This window comes from Camellia sinensis, chromosome 9, assembly GCF_055761805.1.
Source record: "Camellia sinensis isolate YWXY chromosome 9, ASM5576180v1, whole genome shotgun sequence".
NCBI classification, from domain to species: domain Eukaryota; kingdom Viridiplantae; phylum Streptophyta; class Magnoliopsida; order Ericales; family Theaceae; genus Camellia; species Camellia sinensis.
In genome coordinates this window covers 98,997,540-99,025,071 of record NC_138969.1, presented here as the reverse complement: position 1 = coordinate 99,025,071, position 27,532 = coordinate 98,997,540, and the positions used below count along the sequence as shown (strand labels likewise).

Sequence of the window (27,532 nt, the reverse complement as noted above, 5' to 3'; positions counted from 1 at the left end):
GTAGGTCATACAGATTATGCCAGCATTGATTTTCTCCTTGATGAAATGTTTATCCACTTCTATATGTTTTGTGCGATCATGTAGAACTGGATTATGAGCTATAGATATAGCTGCTTTGTTGTCACAATAGACCTTCATAGGTGTCGGGTGAGAAAGCTTTAATTCTTCAAGAATTCTTTTAATCCACATTACTTCACAGATTCCATGGGCAACAGCTCTGAACTCTGCTTCTGCACTACTTCTAGCTACCACATTCTGTTTTTTACTCCGCCATGTAACTAGGTTCCCACCTACGAAGGAGCAGTATCCGGATGTTGATCTCCTGTCTGTAACACTTCCTGCCCAGTCTGCATCTGTGTATACTTCAACTTGAAGATGTCCATGTTTCTTGAACAGTAAGCCTCTCCCTGGAGTTCCTTTCAAATATCTTAAGATCTTATAAACGGCCTCAAAGTGCTCTGCCCCTGGTGAGTGCATGAACTGACTTACCATGCTGACTGCAAAGGCAATATCAGGCCGCGTATGAGACAAGTAAATCAATTTCCCTACAAGTCGCTGATATTGTTCCCTCTCTTTGACTTCTTCAGCCTTAGCAGCTTGTAACTTCAAGTTAGGCTCGATCGGAGTCTCCACCATCTTACAACCAAGCACACCTGTTTCTCCAAGGAGATTAAGAACATATTTTCTCTGATTAACGAATATACCTTCCTTGGATCTTGCAAATTCCATTCCGAGGAAATACTTGAGGGCTCCCAGATCCTTAATGTGAAATTCTTTTGCGAGTTTCTCTTTGAGGGTTGCTAACTCTGCTTCATCATTACCAGTTAAAATGATGTCATCAACATATACAATCAAAATTGCAATTTTACTGTTTTTTGAATGTTTATAAAATATTATGTGATCTGCTTGACTCTGCGAGAAGCCATAACTGATAACTGCCTTCCCAAAGCGTTCAAACCACACTCTTGGTGATTGTTTGAGTCCGTATAATGACTTGTTCAATCTGCATACTCTGTCGCTTCCAAGTCTCTGCTCAAATCCCGGCGGTAGGCTCATGAACACCTCCTCTTCAAGATCACCATTGAGAAATGCATTTTTAATGTCAAGTTGATGTAGAGGCCAATCTGAATTTACTGCAAGAGATAACAGTACTCTGATGGAATTTATTTTAGCAACAGGAGCAAACGTCTCCTGATAGTCGATCCCATAAGTTTGAGTGAAGCCTTTAGCCACCAGTCTCGCCTTGTATCTCTCAACGCTTCCATCTACGTTACATTTTATCGTAAACACCCATTTACACCCAACTGTTTTCTTGTCTTTGGGTAGATCAACTATCTTCCAAGTATCGCTTCTCCTTAAAGCATTCATCTCCTCCATGACTGCTAATTTCCAATTCGGATCATCCAATGCTTCCTGTATATTCCTTGGAACAAACAAGTGTGAAATCCTAGATGTGAAAGCTCTATGGTTTTTAGACAGTCTTTGATAGGAGAGGTAATTTGCAATAGGATGTTTAATGCAATTTCGGACACCTTTCCTAATTGCTATAGGAACATCAAGGTCGGAAATAGAAGGAATAGGATTACCTAAAATTTCGATGCCAGAACTCGGGTGGACATTCGGGTCATTAGGATGGACATTCGGGTCATTATTCCTCAGATGAAATCGCTTCCTAGTATAAACCTGAAGCTCAGGATTTAGATCATTTTGTAGTACTTCTCCCCCTAAACAATAATCTTCTTGACTAGGCACCAGAGAACTTGGTTCTCCTAAGTGATCATTATCAGACAGATGTGGTTTTTGTGTAGGATAAATGACATTGGGGAGTGGGATAGAAATATCCCAAAAACGGTCTTCTACTCCACTTGTCTCCCCCTGAAGAGAAGTGTTGGGGAAATAGGATTTTGTTTCCACAAATGACACATCCATACTCACATGAAATTTTTTGGTTTGAGGATCGAAACACTTATACCCCTTTTTGTTTGAGGAATAACCCAAAAAAACACATTTTATAGCACGGGGGTCAAGTTTTGAACGAAATTGACTGGGAACATGAACATAGGCAGTACATCCAAAAACTTTGGCGGGTAAATCAGAAAACAACCTCGTGTCAGGAAAAAAAGTTTTGAGACAATCAAAAGGTGTTTTGTATGTTAACACCTTTGTAGGCATCCTGTTTATCAAATAAGAGGCTGTTAAAATTGCTTCACCCCATAAATATTTAGGAACATGCATGTAAAACATTATAGCACGTGCTACTACTTCAAGTAGATGTTTATTTTTTCGTTCTGCAATGCCATTTTGTTGAGGGGTATCCCGACATGTAGATTGATGAAAAATCCCCTTTTTTTCCAAAAACTCACCCAACTGCTCATTGAAATATTCTGTTCCATTATCATAATGTAAAATACCAATTTTGGTTTGAAATTGGTTTTCAATCATATTGTAAAAATTTGTGAATAAATTTTTCACGTCAGATTTTTTATTCATCAAATAAATCCAACATAAGCGGGTATGGTCATCAATAAATGTAACAAACCATCTTTTACCAGAAAGAGTAGTGATTTTAGAAGGGCCCCAAACATCACTATGAATCAAATAAAAAGGTTTGGAAGCCTGGTAAGGTTTTCGCAAATAAGTAGAGCGATGAAATTTTACAAAAATGCAACTTTCACAATGAAAAGAAGAACAATCAATCCCTTTAAATAATTCTGGAAATAAATGTTTCAGATAAAGAAAACTAGGATGTCCTAGCCTATAGTGCCATAGCATTATTTTTTCTTGAACAGAGATTGAACTAGTACTATTAAAGCTCTGAGCTTTTTTATTACTAACAGGTACTTCATCAAAGTAGTAAAAAGACCTTCAAGCATCCTAGCACGCCCAATCATCATCCCCGAGTTCTGGTCTTGAAATTCACAATGGGATTCAAAAAATGTAACACGACAATTAGAATCCTTAGATAGTTTACTGACAGACAAAAGGTTACAGGCTAAGTTGGGGACGTGAAGAACAGCATTGAGATTAATTTTCTCAGTTAGTTTAATAAATCCTTTTCCTGCAATAGGTGAAAAACTACCATCGGCTATTCTGATTTTGTCATGACCAGAACAAGGGAAATAGGTACTAAATAAATGGGAAAAACTAGTCATGTGATCGGAGGCACCGGAATCTATGATCCACGGAGAGAAGTTTAGGCAAGAGAAGGCTTTAGGATTTCTACCTGTTTGTGCCAACAAAACACTAGGAGCACCGGATGAGGAGTTGGATTTTATCAGCTTTAAGAGTTGATCAATCTGCTCTTTGTTGAAGGGACCTGAATTGGCTTCATTAGCGGTAGGAAAGCCACGATTCTTCTCTCCTTGTTTGCTGCTTTTCCAGTTGACAGGCTTGCCATGGATCTTCCAACACGTTTCGCGTGTATGGCGAGGCTTGTTGCAAAAATCACACCAGACCCGTGGCTTATCATCAAACTTGCGCTGGTAATTTGCAGCCTTGTTGGCCACAGCATCGCTAATTAAAGCAGAAATTTCAATTGATTCACCAGTACCTTTTTTCTTAAGCATGACGCTCCTTCGGCTCTCTTCCCTTCTGACTTCGGCAAATACTTCGCCAATGGATGGGAGAGGAGGTCTGCCAATAATTCTTCCTCGCACTTCATCGAACTCAATGTTGAGGCCGGCGAGAAACTTGTAAATACGGCTGTCTTCCACAGTTTTCTTGTGGTGGTTGCAGTCGTCAACCGATTTCCATTCGTATGTGTTGAAGATGTCAAGATCCTGCCACAACTTTTTCAACGAATTGAAATATTTGGTGACGGAATCATCTCCTTGACGAATCTCTCCCAACTTCAAAGTTAATTCGAAAACTTGAGATTGATTTCCTAGGTCAGAATACATTTGACTAACATTATCCCACAATTCTTGTGCAGTAGTATAGCACATGTAATTAGAGCTTATATCCTCCTCCATGGAATTGACCAACCATGTCATAACCATGGAGTTTTCAGCGTCCCAACTGTCGAACAGCGGATCATTAACAGCAGGAGCCTTCTTATCACCAGTGATGTAACCGATCTTTCCTTGCCCACGGATATACATCCGGACAGATTGTGACTAGCGAAGAAAATTATCACCATTTAGGCGGATGGTGGTGATTTGGACAGAGTGAGAGTTGGATGTTTTCACCGGAATGGCAGCGGCAGGGGTTGAAGTGGTTTCGGACGTGACTTCCGACATGGCTATGATGGTTTTAGGGCTGCTGTGTTTTTTGTTGCTCTGATACCAACTTAGAAAATATGAGGAAGAAGAACTCCGAAAATATGAGGAAGAAGGAATATATTTCTGTTATATTCAAAACTTCTTTTCTTACAAGACCAAATGACACTCCTTATATAGGAGATATTACAAACATCATTATAACCCATTATATGCCATTTACATATTATATATTACCACTATCTACCACTATCATATTCTATACATGCCACTATCTACCACCAACACCACTATCATATTCTATACATGCCACTATCTACCACCAACACCACTATCATATTCTATACATGCCATTATCTTATTATATACATTAACACAAATTTCCAGCAATAGGTTTTACGGTGGGATCACCTGTAGGGTCAACGATTGGGGTGTCTCACTTGTAGTATGCGGATGATGCCTTGGTGTTCTGTGATGCGGATGTGGCGCAATTGGGATTCTTACGATGTGTCCTGATCTGTTTTGAGGCAGTTTCAGGTTTAAGGACTAATTTGAGTAAGTCGGAGTTGATTCCGGTGGGGGAGGTTGGGCGGTTGCCAGTTTTAGCGGTGGTATTAGGTTGCAAAGTGGCTACGTTACCGGTAACTTACTTGGGCCTGCCGCTGGGTGCTAGTTTCAAGGCAAAGGGGGTGTGGGATGGCGTGTTGGATCGGGTTCAACATTGTTTGGTAGGATGGAAGCGGCAATCTTTGTCGAAGGACGGAAGGTTGACGCTTATCAAAAGTGTGTTGAGTAGTATTCCGACTTACTTTATGTCTTTGCATGTTATTCCTATTACTGTGGCTGAGTGACTGGAGAAACTTCAGAGGGATTTTTTGTGAGGGGGTGGTGGAGAGGATTTCAGATATCACTTGGTGGATTGGGGGCGGATTTGTCAGCCAAAGGAGGTGGGTGGTTTGGGGTTGCGTCGTTTGGTGCAGTTTAATAGGGCTTTGTTAGGGAAGTGGTTGTGGCGGTTTGCTAGGGAGCGGCATTTTTATGGCGAAGGGTGGTGGCTTCTAAGTTTGGTGTTGGTGGGAGGGATTGGCGGTCGGAGGAAGTGATAGGATCACATGGGCGGGGCTTGTGGAAAGGAATTTGCTTGGGAAAGGGGGAGTTTTGGGAGGGGGTGACTTTTCGTGTGGGTATTGGGGAGAAGGTTCGATTCTGGCAGGATAAATGGTGTGGAGCCATGGCTTTGGCGGTGCGTTTCCCTTTAATTTTTAGCATTGCCAGGGATCAGGGAGGCCATGGTTGCTTCTTATTTGGGGGCAAGGGAGGTGGTGGTGGTTTGGGACATCCAGCTTTGGCGTGAGGTTCAGGATTGGGAAGTGAATCAGTTGGGGGAGTTATTTGCCTTTCTGTATGGGTTGGGCCTTTTATGTAGGGAGGACGATGTGTTGGTTTGGAATGTGGTGGGTGCTAAAGGTCAATTCTCTGTTCGGTCTTTTTATCAGTGTTTGGTGGGGGAGGTGGGAGGCGTGTTTCCTTGGCGGAGTATTTGGGTGCCTCGAGTTCCTTCTAAGTGGTTTTCTTTTTATGGATGGCTGTTTTGGGCCGCAATCTTACTATTGATAATCTGGTTTGTCGAGGGCATGTGTTAGTGAATCGATGCTGTATGTGTTGTGTAGATGCGGAGACCGTTGACCACTTATTTCTCCATTGTTCTCTTGCTTCTCGACTTTGGGGGCTGGCTTGTTCTCTTTTTGGGTTTACATGGGTGCAGCCAAAGGGGGTTGTGGACATGTTGTGGAGTTGGAGGGGGGCCCGAGTTGGGAGGCATCGGCGATGGGTGTGGTCATTGGTGCCTTTTTGTTTAATGTGGTTGGTTTGGCTGGAAAGAAATAGGAGAATCCTCCAAGGACTTGAGCGTTCGGTGTCGTGGTTGGAGGATCGGTTCTTAGTTACTTTGTATAGTTCGTTGGAATGTAAAGTGGATTTGGATATATTTTCTTTCTTAGATTTTTTGGATGATGTAATTGGTTAGACGAGTTTTGTTTTCTTCCTTCTGTTGTCTTGGTTTTGTTGCATCTTCTTGATGCTTTCTTAATAAAATTATTATTTATCAAAAAAAATAAAATAATACTAATAGAATTAATTAAATGAAGATTACAAGAGAAATATATATATATGTCAAAAAAAAAAACCCTAAGCTAACCCTAGATTCCAACACGGATTAAACTACCCTTAATGATAAAATAGATGTGCTTAACAGCCGCTGTCAGACTCAGGATGTAACAGTAGGAAGCATTGAAAGTTTCTCAAGCAGAAAGTGGAAGCGCAAAATAGGATGGGACTTCATAAAGAAATCAACAAGCTGCATAGTGGACGAAACAAAGGGTAACAACAAAGTGCAGAGCTGTAGCTGATGGTGCATTTGCTCATGGAAAAAAAAAATTATGAGCAATCCGAATAGCAATCTTATTATCGCAATACATAAAAGTACGAGTAAAAATGGAAATTTTAAAATCTGTAAGCAATCAACACAACTAAACAATTTCAACAGTAATGGTAACCATAGCTCGATCCCATCTGTTTCTTTTTCGTTCTCTTGGTTAGATCTTATTTCTCTTGATCCCTTTCCTGATGATATTCCACCTGATTCGTATGTTCATGACCTTTCTCTTTTACAGAGTTCCCCTCTTCCTCCTCTCCCTCTCGGTTGTCTTCTGATGTATCTCCTCTTATAGTTCATACTTGTACTCGTAGGAAAATGTGATTTATTTGCAGATACAACTTCCTACGATCCAGTTGTGTCCCCGTTGCCTGTTGCTGACGAGGCTCCTGCTGTTTTGCACTATGCTCAACGATTCCGTATATAACCTGATCATTTTGGTTTTTCTAACTCTAGTTAATCTTCTGAATTTTGCTCCTATTAACTTCTATCCACTCTATCTGATCCCACTTCTTATAAGAAGGCTCTTTCTGATCCTCTTTGGCAACAAGCTATGGAGTAGGGGCTTTTTGCTTTGCATAGGATTGGTACTTGAACTCTTGTTCCTCTTCCTTCTGGTGAGCATGTTGTGGGTTGCCGATGGGTTTATAAGATTAAAATTAAAGCTGATGGCTCCGTTGAGATTTATAGAGCTCGGTTAGCTGCTAAAGGGTTTTCTCAGGAATTTGGTATTGACTACGAGAAGACTTATGCTCCCATTGCCAAGATGGCCACTGTCCGTACTTCAATTTCTCTTGCAGTTGTTCATCATTGGCATATCTCTGAAATGGATATTTGTCTAAAGAGATTTTTATGGCCCGTCCCCTTGGACTTCATCATAACCCTGGTGATTTTTGTAAACTTCACAAAGCTTTGTATGGCCTTAAACAAACTCCTCGTGCTTGGTTTGCCAAGTTTTCTATTGTTGTTTGTGCTTTGGGTTTTCACCCTAGTGATCATGATTTGGCTCTTTTCCTTTGTTTTACTTCAACTAGTCAGATTATTCTCTTGATATATGTTGATGGCATGATCATTACTGGTGATGATCTTGATGGCATTTCTATTCTCACGAGTCACTTATGTCACCATTTTGAAATGAAAGTTCTTAGCTCTTACGCTGTTTATTGGGGATTGAAGTGGTTTACTCTCCTAAAGGGTATCTTCTCTCTTAGTCCAAATGTCTCCGAGGTCATTCAGAAAGCTATTTTGACAGATACACGCACTGTTGACACCTTGCTTGAACTTAAAGTTCATTACACTTCTACTTATGGTGTTTTATTTGATCCTACTTTGTATCGAGTTCTTGTAGGTAGTCTTGTTTACCTTAGTGTTACTCGTCCAGTTTGTCTCATCTTTGACTACTGTTCATTGGGTTGTTGTCCTCCGCACTATGGCTCTTTACATCAGAGTTTGTACTCTTCTACATCTTCTTTAGAACTATGTATCTTTTATGATGCTGACTAAGCTAGGCTGGTGATGCCATGGATCACTACAGCTACTACTGCTGCTAAGATTATCTGGTTATATTGGTTGCTTGTGGGTTTTGGCATTTCTTTGTTTGCTCCTACTTTCATGTATTGTGACAATAAGAGTGTCATTCAGATTGCCCATAACTGTGTCTTTCATGAGCGCATAAAGCATATTGAGATTAACTATCACTCTGGGCATCATCATCTTTAGCTTCACACCTTATCTTTACCAATTGTATTGTCCACTATGCAGTTGGTTGACTTATTCACAAGTCTCATCCTACTTTCTGCTTCTGTTTTCTACTTGACAAACTCCCGATCTCTGTTATCAGAATCTTACGATTCTTGATTTGATTCACGATTCAATTCGCAATTTTTGCAAAATGAATACGAATCTATGGGTGAATCTATTTTGAAGTGAATCTTTAGTGAATCGCACGATTCACGATTTAATTCACTTTTTACAATTCATGCAATTCTTGAAACTATCATGACTGACATATTTCAATTATTTTTTTTACTATTTATTTGGGATTATATAATACAATTTCTAATAGTGTTTAGTACAAAAATAACCAACATATATACATGATTTTTTTGTTATTTTGGAGATCTGGGAGTTTTCAATAGGATTAAATCAGATTGAGTCAGACCCAATATGTTTTTAACCCTTTCTTCTCATTTTTTTTGTCCTCAAAAGAAATCATAGCGTATCTTCTAAAGATGTTTAAGGTTAAAGTAACTTGCAATATGAATTATCTATTGCTATTTTATTGAAATAAATATACTTCAATATTACATGGTTAGGTAATGTTGAAGTAGAATATGTTATGAAATATCAATATCGGTGTTAAGTTATTGTTACTTGGAAATTGAGAATTTGTCTTTGTTTACTTTCTTTATTAAGAATGGTTGATAAGCAATATCTAAAAAAAGGAAAATGTATGATGGTGATCTTATATGGGAACCTGTGTTAACTTCTTACCTATTAGATCACATGATCATCATTCAAAACATTATTTTCATTGATTTAAGTTTAAATATTTTATATTTATAAGATATATTTAACATCTAAGTGTGTAGGTATATTTTTCTAAGTAATTTAGAAGAAGTGACCGAATCTTTACGATTCACGATTCGATTCGATTCGCGATTCAGTGACAACTATGCTCCCGATACTTTCTATTGTCACATCCTAAGTTTGTGGGAGGGTGTTAAGAATATATTATTTTATATTCATTAAGGGTAGTTTTGTCCTTATTCTTGTGTAGGGTTTCTTTAGCGCTTATCTATATAGATATGTCTCCATTGTAATCTCTTTGATTACTTATAATAATGGAATTTTTAGTGTCAATAATGTGAGAATTAGTCAACTTGGCCCTCTAAAGAACATCAACTGCATACTTGGACTGGTATAGAAGATACCCTTTACGCGAGCCAAGATCTTTCATCTCAAAGTGATTGTGTAGTTGAGTCTTGAGAACAAAAAATACCATCAATATCATCACCAATGATGATCATGTCATCAAGATATAACAAAAGAAATGATTTGCCTTGCAGAAGAGGAACGAAGAAAAAGAGCTGGATTATGATCACTGGTATGAGAACCTAAGGCACAAGCCACTGTAGAAAATTTCTCAAACGAAGCACGAGGAGCCTATTTGAGAACACATAATGCTTTGCGAAGTTTGCAAACTTCTCCATAATGATGTAGAAGCCCAGGAAGATGAACCATAAAAATGTCCTCAACCAAATCACCATTTAGAAAGGTGCTCTTGACATCCATTTGAGAGAGATGCTAGTGATACACAATTGCTACAACAATCAAAGTATGAACAATTGTCACCTTAGCAACAAGAGCAAAGTCTCCTCATAATCAATGTCATATTCTTTAGCAAATCCTTTAGCCACCAATCTAGCTTTATATCTTTCCATAGAGTCATCCACTTTGGTTTTAATCTTATAAACCCATCGAAAACCAACATGTTTACCAGAGGGTAAGGAGACAAGATCCTAAGTACTAGTCTTATGTATATAAAGCTCCTAATTCATGTTGCCAAAGAGGATCAGAAATAGCCTCCTTATAGGAGGTTGGCTCTAAAAGAGAACGAATAAAAGATAAAACAAAATTCAGAGAAATAACAGAAATTGTAGAAACCAAAACAATCAGAACACTTACGAGACCATTGAGAATATTGAGAACTAGTAGGAGCCTAATAATCAGTAGGGAATGGAGACAGAGCCGAAGGAGGTTGGGGAGCTGTACCTGCATCGCGCATTTTCCTACAAGCATAAGGATGGCCAATAGAAGGGGCATCAGCAGAGGACCAAGAATGAGATGAAGAATAAGAGGGAATATCATGGGAGTGTGAATAACAAAAATGATGAGGATTATGGATTTGATGAAAGAATCATAGTGGAGATTGTTTGGTTTACCGGGGGGAGGGGGAGAGGGAGAGGGACAGAGATAAGCTCTATGAAGCACCGACACTTCAAAACAAGTGTTGTATCTGTGTCGGACACACGGACACTTCGGGAACACATGGACACGGCGGGGACACGTATAGGACACACTACATGGCGTGTTCCCTTATTTAATTAATTTATTTTCAGAAAACACGTTAGGGGCACTTCGGGGACACGAAAAACATGCCAAGTTGTCTTTTCCTCCATTTTATTATAGTGCTTTTGATGAATGTTGAATATTTATTATTATTTTTAAAAAAAAATTTAAATACTTAATAGATCATCTATAAAATATATATATATAAAAAAAAAAAACTGTAAGTGTTAATTTACAAGTATTTAATATATATAATAGAGAATTAGCGTTAGTTTTTGTTAATATGGATTGTTTGTGGATATAATATTGATATAGATAGAAAATAAAAATATGTGAAAACATATTTTATTGCCGTGACTCCGTCGTGTCCGTGTTCCATTTTCTTGAAATCACCGTGTCATGTGTCTGCATCCGTATCCGTGTCCGTGCTTCTTAGGATAGGCTGGTACAATTTCTTATATCATGAGATCAATATTCTCTTCTATATTTTCTTGCCACTTTACAAGTTGTTAATGATTCTTCTTACTATGTCTTTTTGTTGGTTTGTAGATGACAGGCAGTGTAGATGCAGCCAGAGATGTAATAATAGACGGCATACAACATGTGCCTCATTGCAAATTACTTCTAGAGGTATCTTTGTCTTGTTCCATGTAAAACTATATAATTGGTCCTAAAAAAATGCCAATATACTTGCAATAAGAATTTCGTTTTCAATATTTTTCACCCATGTATAAATATTTTTTACCCATGTATCATACTTTGTTGTGATTGATGCTTTTTTCCTCCTCTTCTTATGTTGTCCCGGCCCCTGCTCTCCAAAACACACACACACACACACACACACACAGAGTTAGGGATTTATGAACCTAAGAACTACAACAACACACCTCTTACCAGCTCATCCACGCCTACAAGGAAATGACTTTTGGTTGTTTCTTGTACAGGGGCTGATAAATTTGTTGATGATGCATGGAGGACTAGGGCAAGTGAATGTAGTGGACAATATCATAGTTGATGCTATCTCTCCAGGGTCAGATGCATCTCGAAGTTTGGGCAATAAAGAACGGGAGGATATATCAGTTTTATATTTACAGGTCAATATTTCTATTTGAAATTGTATACTATAATCTCCCATCTTTTCGCTAATATGTTAATTGGAAGTCATCATAAACTTATCTTTCATCGGTGTTTCTTTTTGTATGTGGGTGCCTTCCTTGTTATCTTTGTATCAATCTTCTCTTGTTATCTACTTGGGAACAATCACATTGAGGGGAACGTTAGGGGATGGAAAAGATAAAAAAATTGACACGGGTAGTAAGGAAGGACATGTTAACTTATTGTAACTAAAGTTATGGCCTTTGATCTAAAAATGGTGCAAAATGATTCATTTAGCCTAGCCCAAGTAGATGGGACAAGGCTTAGTTGAGATCAGTTATTTGATAGTGTTAGGTGATATTGTTTGAACTGTATAATGTACCTACGGAGCCCCCAAGTTACCACTAGGATATCTTGTTAAATTTTAGTTTTGTTGAAATAGTATTTATTTCATTATTTATTACATTTATTAACTTCATTTATAATGAAAATTAATTGTATTCAATAAATTAATACTTCAATGTCATTTGTCTCACATATGGCAAGATATAGTATAAATGTAAATATTTATACATTTCTTTTTACTTTTTAAAGAATGAAACATTTAGAAGAACTTTCGAATGAAAATTACCAAATGCCTTTCCAAAAAGTGAAGAAAGTAATAAAATTTCATGTTAGCATGAAGATACATTCATATCTTTTTATTCCAAATAAGGGGAGGACAAAAAAAAAAAAAGGCCAAAGGAATCTTGCTACTCTGATTGCTAAATATCAAACTACGGTAGTTTTGTTCTCAACATGACACATAAATTGGGTCCTTTGATGATAATCTTATCTTTTTGCTACTTGGTGGCACTTTATAGGGATTTTCATGTTAGAATAGTATATTATTAGTATACTATTAGTTGGGTTTGTAATTATTATATGCCTTAGGGCTCCCTTATAATTATTAATCTTTATTAATATAAAAGGGGATGATACCATAATCATACCCTAATCTTGGTATTTTCTAAATTTATCATGGTATTAGAGCCTAACCCTAAAACCAAAACCCTTCTACCCATACAGTACCCACCGGAGCCACCAACTACCGCCGGAGACATCCAACTTCATCAGACAACCTGAGGGGTTTCTGCTCAAGTCGACTTAACCCTGAGGGGTTTCGGCTCACCTAGGGTTCAGAAATCACCTGGTGCGATGAACGTGGACCACTGAATCACCTTCTGATCATCTTTGTTGGCTTCGTCGACCACTGGATGACCCAGCCGACAGCTCCTAAGCCTTCATTGGCTTCAAACGACTACCTCGCCTCTCCCTCTGCTTGACTCCTGTGCTGACTGCCTCTAGTTCTTTGTCGTCTTCCTCTGTCTGTCTCTCTTTCTTGAGCTCTTCTTTTTTTTGTTTTTCTTTTTTTTACTTTTTAAAAAAAAAAAGCAGAAAAAATATGAGTTGTTAATTCTTTATACTGTCCTAGTGGTCATTGTGTTTGTTTTTTCCCTTCTATCACCACCTTCCGGGTTTGTGATTGACACTAGTTTTGTTGAAAGTTCGGTAGTACAGTATCTATGGCAGATTCCACCAGTGTGTGTCCACTATCTCTCAGATACTTACGAGTGAGAGTTCCCCTATACCTACTACTATGACTGATAACCCCAACCCGAGTCTTAAAATTACCACTTCTCTATTTAATTGTCAGAACTATCTCACGTGGTCGCAGAGTTTGACTATGTTTTTGAAGAGTAGAGGGAAGATGGGGTATGTGGATGGCAGGATACCGGCACCCAATACGACTGACCTGGGTTATGACCAATGGGAGATTACCAACTATTTGATTATGGGTTGACTTATTCATTCGATGGTACCAGACATTGGCGAGGGCTACTTGTCTATGGAGACTGCCTAGGATGTTTGGGATGCTGCGGCTACCACGTATTCCCTCAAAGGGAATTTCTCACAGGCATTTGAGTTACGCCGCTCTATTGAGAGCTCTGTTCAGGGGGGAGCAGACGGTTCTTTAGTACTTCACCTTTCTCGCCAATGGCTAAAAATGTCTTGATCACCTGCAGGATTATAAGACTGTTTGCACTGCTGATTCAGTCGGGTTCAGGAAGTTCATTGCATAGGAAAGGGTCTTCAAGTTTCTGGCAGGTCTCAATGGGGAGTACGATCTGGTTCGGAGTCGGGTTTTGAGTATAGACACTCTTCCTTCACTTTCGGAGGCATTTGCCTATGTACAGAATGAGGAGAGTCGTCGGTCTGCTATGATGTCCCTACTGACTACTCAGCATTACTGTCTACCCCTAGAGATCGCCTTAGCCTGACTCCCATCCCTCCGTCTGTTGCTAAGGAGTCTGTATTCTGTGATTACTATAAAAAGCCACGGCATACTTGTGAGACGTGTTGGAAGCTTCATGGGACTCCATCCGGGGGTCGATGTGATCGGTCTGGTTCTAGAGGAGGTCGGTCAGGCCAATTTGGAGGACGTGACTCCCATCTACGGGCTCATCAGTCTAGTGCCGTTGATACACTTGATTCTACTTCCGCTTCCGTTGGCTAGGCTTTTGATGGTCTCTCTGGCATGCCTACTCATGAGCTTGAGGATGTTCTCCATCACCTCCTACTGCCTTTTAGTACATCTTCCTCGTCGTTTGCCGGCTCAAGTAACTTAGCCTCTTCTTCTCTTGTTTTCCTGTCTCATAAGTCTTTGCCCTGGATTATTGATTCTGGTGTCTTAGATTATATGTCTGGATCCGCTGACCTTTTCTCTGCCTATAAGCCCTCTTCAGGTCAGGACAAAGTTAGGATTTGTTTAGTCCATGTCATTTTTGGGAAATGTTTAGTCCATGTCACTTTTACCATACCTCTATCTTTTGTTCTCCATGTTTCTAATTTTTCTGTTAACTTGTTATCCTTGAGTCGTCTTACAAAGGATTTGAATTGTAGTTTGACTTTTTTTTTTTCCTGATTATTGTCTTTTTCAGGACCTTGTCACGAGGAGGACGATTGGCAATGGTAGTGCAGAAAATGGTCTCTACTTCCTGGATCAACCGGACAAGCTTAGCTCATTTATGGTTGTGGCATCGGCGTGTTGGGCATCCTTCTTTTTATTTACTTAAGCATTTATTTTCATCTGGTTTTGCAAACAATAATGTGTTGAGTTTCTTTATGAGTCTTGTCAACTTGGAAAACAACACAGAGCTTCTTTTGCTCCCAGTTTTAATAAGAGTTTAGTTCTTTTTTCCTTAATACATTCTAATGTCTGGGGTCCATCTTGTGTTATGTCTATGAAAGGTCATCGAGTTTTGTTACATTTATTGATGATTTTTCTCGTACTACTTGGGTGTATCTCATGAAAGACGAGTGAGGTTTTCTCTGTGTTCCGCAATTTTCATAAGATGATTTGTACTCAGTTTGGGGCCACCGTCAAAATCTTCCATTTTGATAATTGGGGGAAGGGAAGGGGGGGAGGGGGGAATACATCGATTCTGGGTTAGGATAATAATTTTCTGCCCATGGCATCATCCATCATACCTCTTACACCAATACCCCTCAACAAAATGGGATGGTAGAACGCAAAAATCGTCATCTTATTTTCATAAGATGATTTGTACTCAGTTTGAGGTCACTGTCAAAATTTTCCGTTTTGATAATTGGGGCCGGGGGGGGGGGGAATACATCGATTCTGGGTTAGGATAATATTTTTCTACCCATGGCATTATCCATCAGGCCCTCTTGCACCAATACCTCTCAACAAAATAGGGTGGTGGAATGCAAAAATCGTCATCTTCTTGACATGGCTTGGTGCATGTGTTTTTCTGAGTGTGCCTCGGTCCTACTAGGGCGACATTATTCTCACCGCTGCACATCTTATTAATCGTCTTTCTGCCCAGCTCTTACAAAAATAAGCTTCCCTTCAAGTCCTCTTAGGTTTCGAGTCCTTATTTTCTATTCCTCTAAAAATATTTGGATGTGTCTGTTTTGTCCACAATCACTCTCCTACTTGTGGTAAGTTGGACCCTTGCTCCCTCAAATGTGTTTTCTTTGGGTACTCTCCTACTCAAAAGGGATATAAGTGTCATCACCCTTCTTCACCCTAAGTGGTTTGTGTCCATAGATGTCACATTTTTTGAGTCTCGGTCCTATTTCTTGTCATCTCCGGTATCACAGTCCTTCCTTCAGGAGGAGCTTTGGTGTGAAGTGATTCTTGTGAATGAAGCGATTCTTGTGATTCCTCTAGTGGAACCAATTGTTCTTGCACCACTACCTCTTACTGGGACTACAATGTCACCAAGGATAGGGAAGGGCAAAGGCAAAGGCAAGTTTATGTCGGGGACAAAAATAGACAGAAAATTGACTGGATACAAGAGACCACTTCTGCCAACCCACTGCCATCTCCTGCTTTTGATGAGAGTCCAGGTAACTTTGAATCTCTTGAGTCCACTGATCTTGATACTCCTATTGATCTTGATGTTCCTATTGCCAAAAGAAAGGGTGTGAGATCTTGTACTCAACATCCTATCTCAAATTTTGTGTCTTACTCTCATTTGTCATCCTCATATAGAGCTTTTGTGTCAAATATTTCCTCTGTTAGCATTCCTAACCATTTTCAGGATGCTCTTGCTACCTTTGAGTGGAAACTTACCGTGATTGAGGAAATGAAAGCACTTAGAAAGATTGAAACTTGGGAATTGATTGAGTTACCTAAGGGCAAACGACCTGAGGGATACAAATGGGTGTATGTAGTGAAAAACAAAGTGGATGGGTCTATTGAGCGTACAAGGCTAGACTTGTGGCAAAAGGGTTCACTCAGACATATGGCGTCGACTATCAGGAGACCTTTGTACCCGTTGCTAAGATGAATTCAGTTAGAGTACTTCTCTCTCTAGAAGTTAATCTAGATTGGCCACTTTATTAGTTTGATGTAAAAAATGCCTTTCTCCATGGTGACCTCGAAGAAGAGGTATATATGGACATTCCTCCTGGTTTTGAGGATTATCAGACAGAGGGTAAAGTATGTCGGCTTAAGAAGTCATTATATAGTCTCAAACAGTCTCCGAGGGCTTAGTTTGAGAGGTTCACTCAAGCTATTCTTAAATATGGCTTCAAACAGAGTCAGGCAGATCACACCTTATTTGTGAAACATTCCTCACGTGGTAAGACTACAGCGCTCATTGTTTATGTGGATGATATAGTTCTTACAGGCGATGATAATGAGGAAATACCTCTGTTGAAGAAATATTTAACGAGTGAGTTTGAAATAAAAAACTTGGGGAGCTTGAAGTATTTTTTGGGAATTGAAGTTGCTCGATCTAAGGATGGGATATTTATCTCACAGCGGAAGTATGTGAGATAAGGGGTCTTATACACGACCCCCTTATAAACCATTTTCTCAAAATCTCTTTAAATCCACCAAAATTGAACTCAAAAGTTCATGCATGCAAGATTTTCCAAACTCCTTTCTCAAAAATCATGAATTCAACAAATTTGAGCTCAAAAGCTCCATGCATGTACAAAACTCTTATCCATAACTCTCAAAGCATGAATTTGAAAGCCGAAACATGATGAATCGAAGATGCATGTACAAATTAACTCACAATTTCAACATGGATGATCAAAACCAAACTCAAAAGTGGTAAAACTCAACGTATTCATGCATGCATGTAATGCTTCATCATCCTCTTGACCTTATTTAACAAAATACATGCCAAAGATCATATATACACATGAACTCAACTCATCTTCAAGAATTGAGGATTAAATTCTCACATAGAGCCTTCAAATACACTTGTTCTAGCACAATTTTGACCAACACTAGCTAATTCTCCAAGTTCTTCAAATTCTACACTCTCTTTATATGAGAGTTCACTCTCTGTCTAACATTTATCTTAGTTTTTTGCACTCAGGAATGAAGATGGATGAGCTCAAGAATGAGCTTATATCACATTTATATAGCTAGGATGGCTTAATACATTAATTAGAACATTAGACTATTTAAACACAACTTATTTAATCAAACTGAATCAATTTTTAATCAAACTTAGCAAATGGTTCTAAAAATTCCAGTTAGTCTATATTCATATAGCGAATTTCGGTTTCTGAAATCATTTAATTCATCAATTTCAAATTCTAAATAGAAATCATAACAGATAGTTTTCAAATCGGACAGGTATACACAAATTAATCACATGGCACATATCACAATTAAAACTTAACACATAATTAAATAAATGTAATCATGAGTTGTCACAATTAGGTTTTCAAGGAAATCTTTATTCTCTTTTCTTTCTTTTGTAGACTTCTTAGAAGAGATGAAAAAGTAATAGTCGGTTGGCAAGGTTGCTTTTTGTGCACTAGTATAATTATCATGTTCTTGAGTTGCACGCCCTTGCTGCCTTTTAGTGATTTCTTTACTCAAGAAACATTTATTAATTTATGCATTTATGCGTATCTATACAGGTGTATATACACATTGAATGTGTGTATATTTATGCATACACAGAGGATATGTTTGTATGCACATATGTGTGCCATACTCATACTGTATCACTCAACTACTTTTCAACTATACAATGGGATGTATCATCATTTGTTTGAGCCTTATTTGTTAACCTTCCAACAAAACTATTTATACATTTGGTGTATCTGAAATTTTGAATTAGTAGCTCTTTTTTTGGGCAAATTTCACCAATGGTACCTGTAGTTTCTTCTGAGTTTTATTTTGGTCCCTCTCATTTCAATTGCAACACATTTGCTCTTGAATTTTTAACTTTGTGTCAAATGAGTCAAATTGAAAACTGCCATCCAAATTTTGATGGAAAATGATGACACGTGACCAATTTTCACGGGTAATGTAGTCATTCATCCTTTCTTCTTCTAATTCAGTCCACTGACTCGAGTTTTCTCAATCTCAGTCAACTCACTACATACCACTTAACCCATCCTCCAGTCCACACCCACCACCCTATCAGCAGCATCCCACTTTCTTCCACCACCAACGATTGTAGTTAGTTAAGGGAACTCACAAAATAAATACAAATGACCAATTGATTATCAAATTCATCAATTATGTGTAAAGTACATGAACAATTGCAGTCTTCTCTGTGCAGTGTGTGACAAACAGAGAAGAAAGGAGGGGGTGACAAATTTAATTGATAGAGGAACTGGTGGTTGGCGGCAAATGGGGAGGAAGAGATGATAGTGGTGGCGATGTCGATTGTCGTCACAAGACCTGGTAGTGATTGTCATTGCCAGAATTGGTAGTGGTGCCGCTGCTTCAATTTTTCATCACTTGGCTGTGGTGCCAGAATTGTGGTGGTGGTTGAAGCTTTTTCTCTCATCTTCCCTTTTCTCTCTCTTCTCCCTCATATCTTCTTTTCCTTCTTCATTTTATTTCCTTTCTCTGCTATGATATATATATATATATCACATAACATAACAACATATATCAATGCATTAAGGAATGAAATATCCATTCTGGCCTTTCATATTGGTGACATGTATAACATGTGAGTTGTTTTTGATAGAAAATGTAACGGCCATTTCGAATTGGATTCATTTGAAATAAAATTAAAAATTCAAGGGCAAATGTGTTGCAATTGAAATAAGAGGGACCAAAATGAAACTCAGAAGAAACTACAGGGATCATTGGTGAAATTTACCCCCCTTCTGTTGTGTGTGTGTGTGTGTGTAGTTTTTGGAACTTAAAAGTGTGTAGCTTCTTTTTGCCTTTTGGTTAGCGTATGCATATGGGTGGGTGGCATCCCTTCTAATGCCTTTTTTAACAAACTTATTTTATTGAACAAGAAAACTTTTTGTTCATTAGGCGTAAGAATTGTTCTTGGATATACAAGGCTTTTTTGTAACATTTTGGCTATGGTCCTTCTTGGCAAATGGTTATGGAGATTTTCACTTGAGAGTGATTCACTATGGCATTCGATTATTAGAAGCAAGTATGGGACTCAAGACAATGGTAGGTATTCACGGGTGGTTTTGAGGGGTAATTGTCGTGCTCCTTGGAAATCAATTTCTCATATCTATACATGTTGGTCTCGTCATCTTTTTGTAAGGGTGGGCAATGGGGAACTTGTTCATTTTTGGGAGGATGTTTGGATGGGTCAATCTTCTTTTGCTTTTGATTTTCCACGTCTCTATAGAGTGGCTTGATCTCATAATTCTTCTATTGCTTCCATGGCCTGTTCACTTTTGGCTTCCATTTCTTGGAATTTTGTTTTTTCTAGGAATTTTAATGATAGGGAGGCTTCACAGTTACCATCTTTCTTGTCTAGAATCGACAATTTTTCTTTGGCTCCTCTTTTGGAGGACTAGAGGGTTTGGGCTCTTCATTCATCTGGGATATTTTCTTGTAAGTCTTTTTTTGATAAAATCATCGTTACTCCTCATGTTCCTCAGTTTCCTTTTTGCAAAAGAATTTGGAATACTTGTGTTCCTCTAAAGATGAAGGTATTCATGTGGGCCTTGGTTCATGGAGGTATTTTGACAAATGATACATTGCAGAAACAGAGAGCTAATCGCTTTCTAAATCCTTAGTGGTGCATTCGGTGTTGTAAGAATGGAGAATTCGTGGATCATTTATTTCTACATTGCCCAATTGATTTAAATTTATGGCACAAATTGTTTTTATTAGGGAATGTTATGTGGGTAGCCCCAAAAGGGAGTGCGCGTATGCTCCAAGTTGACTTCCGCGCTTTCGAAGGATCGAAGAGAGCCACAATGCTATGGTCTTGTGCGGTCTTTGCAACTTTTTGGGTTCTATGGATGGAAAGAAATGCCAGGGTGTCTGAAGATAAGTTCCGGGAGGTGGACTGTTTGTGGGATAGTGTTTGCCACTTAACTTCTTTTTGGGTTTCGGGGAATCCTCTATTTAAAGGGTTTCCATTTTTTTTGTTAGCTAGAGATTTGTTGACGGTGAGTGATATGTAGGCTTTTGCTTAAGAGTATCTTGTTAGGGTTTTGCTTTGTGTTTTCTCCTTTTCTTTTGTTAGAGGATGCCTCATCCTCGCTTACTTTTTTGATTCATCAATAAAGTCCTTTGTTGTTGATCAAAAAAAAAAAAAAAAAAAAAAAAAAAGAACTTAAGTAAAATATATTCTTCCGTCAACCCGTTCGATCTTCAGACTGATAGAACTGACTGAACTAGACACTTTTTCTGATTTGATGATCACTCTGATTCTCACAACATGCTGTACAACATTATTAGTCCAATCACCCTCACACTCTCTTTTCCTATGGTTCAACCAATACCCCGCATGCCTTCACTTTTATGTGATGAGATAGAAAGTGCATCTACACATTTTCGTACATTAGAACAAAGATTCTTCTTATAAATATCCTTTCTTTGTGCCTGAGATTCTTGTTAGTTTATGTTGTTTATTCTTTTTTCATTATTTTGTATTCGGGGAAATTATAAATTCTCTATATATATGTCTCTGACAATGATTAATCTATGATGTCTTCAGTTTGTTGACCAATGTGGAACTGTCCATGATATAAGAAAGGCATGGAATCGCCACATTAAATTGTTTCCACATTTGGTAAGGACTTCCTCATTAGATAAACTCCCCACTTCAGGTAATCAACTGTTGGATATGTTTATGGAAGCAAAACAAAGGAGCCCTTTTCCATTGTCTGATCAGCCATCTGGAGGCCATAATTCTGACAATCATACCGAGCTCCAAATGCAAGAGCTCACAGATCATTTTCAACCAGAAGACAAAGACAACAGTGCCCAGGAGAGATTGCAACAGTTATCTCCCAAAATTGCAGAGCAGTCCGTGGAAGATGATGCATCTGGAGTAAATAAATTAACCCATGATTCAGTACATCAGTCTGGAGATGATACATCTGGACATATGGAATCAACTCCTTATTTAGTACATCAGTCTAGAGAAGATGCATATGGACCAGTGGAGTCAACTCATAATTTAGGACACAAATCTGGAGAAGATGCAAATAGACCGATGGAATCAACTCATGGTTTAGCACACCAACCTGGAGAAGATGCATCAGGACCAATTGTGCCAACACAAGAATGTTCTGATTCCATCAATGTTCAGCAACAAGAAGAACAAAAACAAAGCCATGAGCCTGAACAGCATCTGAAGCTGCTTTCTTTAGACAGTCTTTCCTTGAATTCTCAGGAGAAGGAATATGGGGATTCAACACTCATATCTTCGTACAAGCATCAAGCTCTTATATCCAATAGAATATCAGTGAATCGTCGGAATGCTAATGGGAGCCCTTCTGTAGTCAGCCGAGGAAGCAATCGATCCGCTGATTCTGCTCAAATCCAAAAGGAATCAGTAAATCCCTCATCTTTGGCTAGTCGTCAGAATCTTTTACCAGAACAAGCACAGACACAGCCTCATGTGCCTACAGATGATGCTGTAAACTGGCATCAAAGCAACAGCAACACAGTTCAAGCTTCTGGAGATGCAAGATCTGGGTTTCATGGGGATTCACAAGAGCAACAGAATCAACAATGGCAAGTTCCTCCACAGCAACAAATCCAATCACAAGTTCAGCAAGCCATCCAATCACAAAATCAGCAGGGATTTGTATCGGTACACCAATCACAACCATCTTCTTCCCTAGCTGCTTCTCGGCATCAAGTGCAGGTGCCTCAGTTCTCTATGCAAAGTGGTGGGCAGTTTGGGCATGCACCTTATAATGAAGCAGCATACAATCAGATAATGGAAAACTATTTCCGACAGCAGCAGCTGATTGTTCAACAACACTACGAGCAGCAACAACAATTTATGCAGCAGTTGCAACAGCAAGTTCAGCAGCAACCCCATCAACAGCAACAGCAGGAAGCTTACGTACAGAAGCAACAACAGCTGGCACAGCTGTACTATCAACAGTGTCCTCAGCTGCATGAACAACAAGCTCAGTTGATGCAGCAGCAGCTTCTGCATGCTCAGCAGCAGCAAGATCAACTATATCATCAGTATATGCAGCTGCAGCAACAGCACCCAATGCAACAGCAACAAGGATATCAGCAACTGCAACAGCACCACCAACTGCAACAGCAACAAGGACAGCCGTCCCAGCAACAGATTACTTCAACACAGATTCCGACATGGAACAGGAGCTACTATCAAGAGGTGTGCTTCTCAATGACAGCTATCAAACTGATCAGATTTTTGTTTTGAATGTGTAAATATGCGTTTCTTGCTTGTCAAGGAGGGAAAGTTGGCAATGGTGAGCAGTGACTTTTTATAGTAATGGAAAATTGGTATTATAAAGTTAGAACTTCTATTTTTTTAGTTCCTTACCTCTGGTGTGAGATCAATCCTTAGTTAATTATGTTTTAGGGTAAATTACGCTGACGTCCCTTTAGGCTTGAAGAAAATACAGTCAACCCTGCACTTTTGACATAATTTTATCAACCTCTCTTAATGTTTTAATTCACATAACCCATATTTCATCATGAGTAATTCATTAGTTGTATGGATGGGAAAATGGTGTCATCTATTTTATACTAAAATGTATGTTTGACCCTTGTTTATTCATGTGTCTCTACACCTTTGCATTAGTTTTGGTCACTTTAAACTTACTAAAAAGGAGGTCAATGTAATTATGTCAAACTTGTGGGACTTATTATATATTTTTTTCTAAACCTCATGGGTGTCTGTAATTTACCCTATGTTTTACTGGTAACCTTTAAGCAAACCTCAATCTCTTAAAAAGGTTCATCCCTCTTTTTTTTTTTTTTTTTTTTAATATTTTATTTTATTTTTTGATGTAGGGCCAACAGGTTATACCATTGCATGGTGCAAGTTCATCTGGAACCACTGAATCTCCACATCCCCAACAACAATCTCAAGGCATAACACCAGCACATCGTGCAGATGGATCTGGAACTTCTGTATCTCCACATCGCCAGCAGCAATCTCCCCATGGAGCTACACCACCACATAGTGCAGGTGCATCTGCACCTACCACGTCTCCCTGTAACCATCAGTAATCACCTGTAAATGATTTTTCTTTTATTCCTTTTAAGTCCAGTGGAGGATTTCCCTTGCTAGAGAGAAAACTTGGATTGTGTTTAATTGAACACAAGGGGAACTGAAAAATTTTGAACGATGACAAGAGTCTCATTTGGGAAGCCTACTGTAAATCTTACATGTCAGAACAGTTTGTCTCAAGGGTGGTTATTTTGCATAGGCCATGTTTGTTGGTGTGGTTGACAACTAAGAGTGCTGATTTCAGGGCATTGGATTTTTTATGAACAAGGAACTTTCTAGCAAACTTTGAATGATTCTTTGCTCAGATATGGTCCGGTTGTGTGGCATTGCATTTTGTAGGGACACTCGGTTTGGTGTATGGGGTTTTTGTTAGTCACTTTGTTCTAGGCTGGCTTGGTAGGTTCAGGTGTTTGTTTCAGTCTGCTCTTTATCTCTATTTTGATATGTCTAGTTCTTAGTGTCTCCCAATTTTATTTATTTTAGGAATAACAATGATTTGAATTCAAAGGGACCTTGAACTCTGTTTATTTGTTCGAATGACCATTAGATATGAAGTTTTAGAGCTTGTAAATGTTGATTGTCGCCCTAACTTACTAATAGTAATAAAGGAGTTGATCCTGCATTCCATCTAGCAATCAATGTTTGAGGACATAGATAAAGGAAAGTATGTATATTGTACGGGACACAGAGTAACTGTGAAATGTTATAAATTAAGATAGCATTCATTACAATGGGTAGTGAGAACCTTTGATGTAATATAGGGCATAGCAAAATTTTATTTCAATTTTCGTCACTAGAAACCCTCACTCTAGTACAACTTTTATGGTAAGAAATCATGCTGAAATTAAAAGAGGAAATGCCTGAATGGTAGTCAACTATAAACGGTTAACTGAAAACTTAGAATTTGATGGATATTTTATTCCAAGAAAAGATGTTTTGATTAAATTAACCAAATGATCAAAAATCTTTAGCAAATTTGATTGTAAGAGGGTGAGCAGCGGATATACCGATCCGCCAAAACCGACCAAACCGAACCGATCCGTCGCATTTTGGGTGGATGCGTGATGACGAGCGGACGGTTACAGATTGATTTTCTCCAATCCGCCAATCTGGCGGACGAATGGTGGATTTGAGATTCCTTTGGCCGCAACCGAACCGTCAAACCGCGAGCACCCCTAGTAATTTATAAGACTTTGTATTTTCAGTTTGTTTAAATATTCAGTTTGTGTTTTCAATTAAAAAAGAGTTTAAATATTCTGTTGAAAAAAAGTTTTCTACTTGAATATCTTTTTTGAATTGAAAAAAATAAACGTATTATTTATTTATATTTTTTGGTTTTTAAATCTATCTCTAAAAATAATAAATAGAAAATATGATATCTATTGGTTGATTTTTGTTTTCAAAAATAGATATAGATGTAATAATACAGAGACATATAATTTCTACTACTGCTCTGTTCATGGTTTTGGTGGTTTGAATTATTTTTATATTTTAAGAACCATAAATTGTAATACTTTATGTAGATGAGACATGCTGTGATTGTAGTATGTGGATGAGACTTGCAGTGATTGTGATATTCTAAAGTTTTAAACTTTTTTGCTTTGGATGAGGCATGCCGTGATTGTAATATTTTTTTAAGTCATTGACTATAATATATATATATATATATATTTTTTTTTAAGGAAGTGCACAAGTTGAATTATGTTGAAAATTTATAAAATTTCAAACCGCCAAACCGATTCGTATCCATCCGCCAAACCGCCAATCTGCTCAATTCACATCTGCCAGATTGGCAGACAGATGCGGATTGATTTCTCCAATTTGCCAACCTGGCGGACGAATGGCGGATTAGAGGTTCCGTGGCCGCAACTGACCCGCGCCCACCACTAGTAAGAGTGGATTTTGACAAATTTAATTGACTGAAGAGTCAAAAAAATTAACAGTTTTCAATACATCCAAAGGACATTACCACTAAAATGTTATACCTTTTGGTTTAAATATAGCACAACAGGTATTTCAACGGTGGATGGATACAATATTTAAAATTCTTAAGGATTGTTGTGTAGTTTATATTGATGATATATTTATCTTTTCTAAAACTAGGAAAGAGCGTAAGAAACATTTAAAATTATTTTGTGAAAAATTCAAAAAACATGAAATTATGTTATCACCAAAAAAGATTGAACTAGAAAAAGAATCAATTAAATTTTTAGGAATAATTTTAGACTAGAAAGGTTTAAAATTACAGGAACATATTTTGTCTAAAATATGAGATTTTCTTGATATTCTTGAAAATATAACACAATTATAGAGTTTAATGGGTATTTTAAATTATGGATGAAATTTTATCAAAAACATTTCAAAAATAGAAATTCCTTGGTTAACCAAATTAAGGAAAAATGTTATTTTGGAATGGACAGTAAAGAATGTTGCTTTAATTAAACAAATTAAAGAAAATGATAAAACTTTACCAGATGTTTATCTTCCTAAAAAGGTGATAAGTTAATTTCAGAAACAGATGTCTTGGAAGCATATTGGGGATGCGTTTTTAAAACAATACCAAGTAAATTATGGCATGATAAAGAGATACATTTATCAGAAAATGGGATTAGACCAAGAAAAAATCTAATACCTTTGCCACCATTGACGAAACAGAGAGTGAGAGTGAGAGTGAGAGTGAGAGTGAGAGTGAGTGAGATTGACACAGAGAGAGAGAGAGAGAGAGAGAGAGAGAAAGGCAAATCAAATGAAAGGATAACTTACGCATCTTAGTGTTTTCATCGTCCATCTTCATTTGGGCCGTCTTCTCCAAGCAAGAACTCCCTATGGGAAAAAAAAAAAAGAGAAACTATATATAAAATAACAAAGTATGTAAAAGAAATTATTAATAATGAACACTGAAGTTAGAGTTTGATAACTCTGAGAGCAGTCATGAGAGAAGCCATTCTTGCCACCATTGACGAAACGAAGAGTGAGAGTGAGAGTGAGAGAGAGAGAGAGAGAGAGAGAGAGAGAGAGAGAGACAGAAAGACAAATCAAAGGAAATGATAACTTATGCATCTTAGGGTTTTCATCGTCTATCTCCATTTGGGACATCTTCTCCAAACAAGAACTCCCTATACAAAACAAAAATGTGAAGAAGAAAATGAGAAAATATATATAAAATAGCAAAATATGTAAAAGAAATTATTAACAATGAACACCGACGTTTGACTTTGATAACTCTGAGAGCAGCCATGAGGGAAGCCTTTCTTGCCGCCATTGACGAAACAGAGAGTGAGAGTGAGGGTGAGTAAGAGTGACACAGAGAGAAAGAAAAAGACAAATCAAAGGAAAAGTTAACTTACGCATCTTAGGATTTTCATCGTCCATCTTCATCTGGGCCGTCTCCTTCAAGCAAGAACTCCCTATACAAAACAAAAATGTGAAGAAAAAAAATGAGAATATATATAAAATAACAAAGTATGTAAAAGAAATTATTAACAAGGAACACCGACGTTTGAGTTCGATAACTCTGAGAGTAGCCATGAGAGAAGCCTTTCTTGTTGTCACTGACGAAACGGAGAGTGAGAGTGAGAGTGTGAGTGAGAGTGAGAGTGACAGTGAGAGAGAGAGAGAGAGAGAGAGAGAGAGAGACATAAAGACAAATCAAATGAAAGGGTAACTTACGCATCTTAGGCTTTTCATCATCCATCTTCATCAAGGCCGTCTTCTCCGAGCAAGAACTC

The 27,532-nt window shown here is 38.1% G+C and overlaps 1 protein-coding gene across 14 annotated transcripts in view; it reads left to right on the top strand.

Annotated features, from left to right (window-relative positions):
- PRP39-2 (Tetratricopeptide repeat (TPR)-like superfamily protein) overlaps positions 1-24,325 on the top strand; it is an 80,463-nt gene extending 56,138 nt beyond the window's left edge. For 9 of the 14 annotated variants that reach the window (XM_082887357.1, XM_082887351.1, XM_082887350.1 and 6 more), the window contains 4 exons: positions 11,272-11,352; positions 11,667-11,816; positions 21,294-22,940; positions 23,585-24,325. In XM_082887357.1, the coding sequence (XP_082743483.1) occupies positions 11,272-11,352; positions 11,667-11,816; positions 21,294-22,940; positions 23,585-23,803 (2,097 nt within the window). In that variant the 3' untranslated portion in view covers positions 23,804-24,325. Of the gene's footprint in view, positions 1-11,271; positions 11,353-11,666; positions 11,817-21,293; positions 23,038-23,584 lie in introns of all 14 variants that reach the window. The other 5 variants (XM_082887358.1, XM_082887348.1, XM_082887359.1 and 2 more) reach the window with 3 other exon arrangements.
- The last annotated feature ends 3,207 nt before the right edge of the window (positions 24,326-27,532 follow it).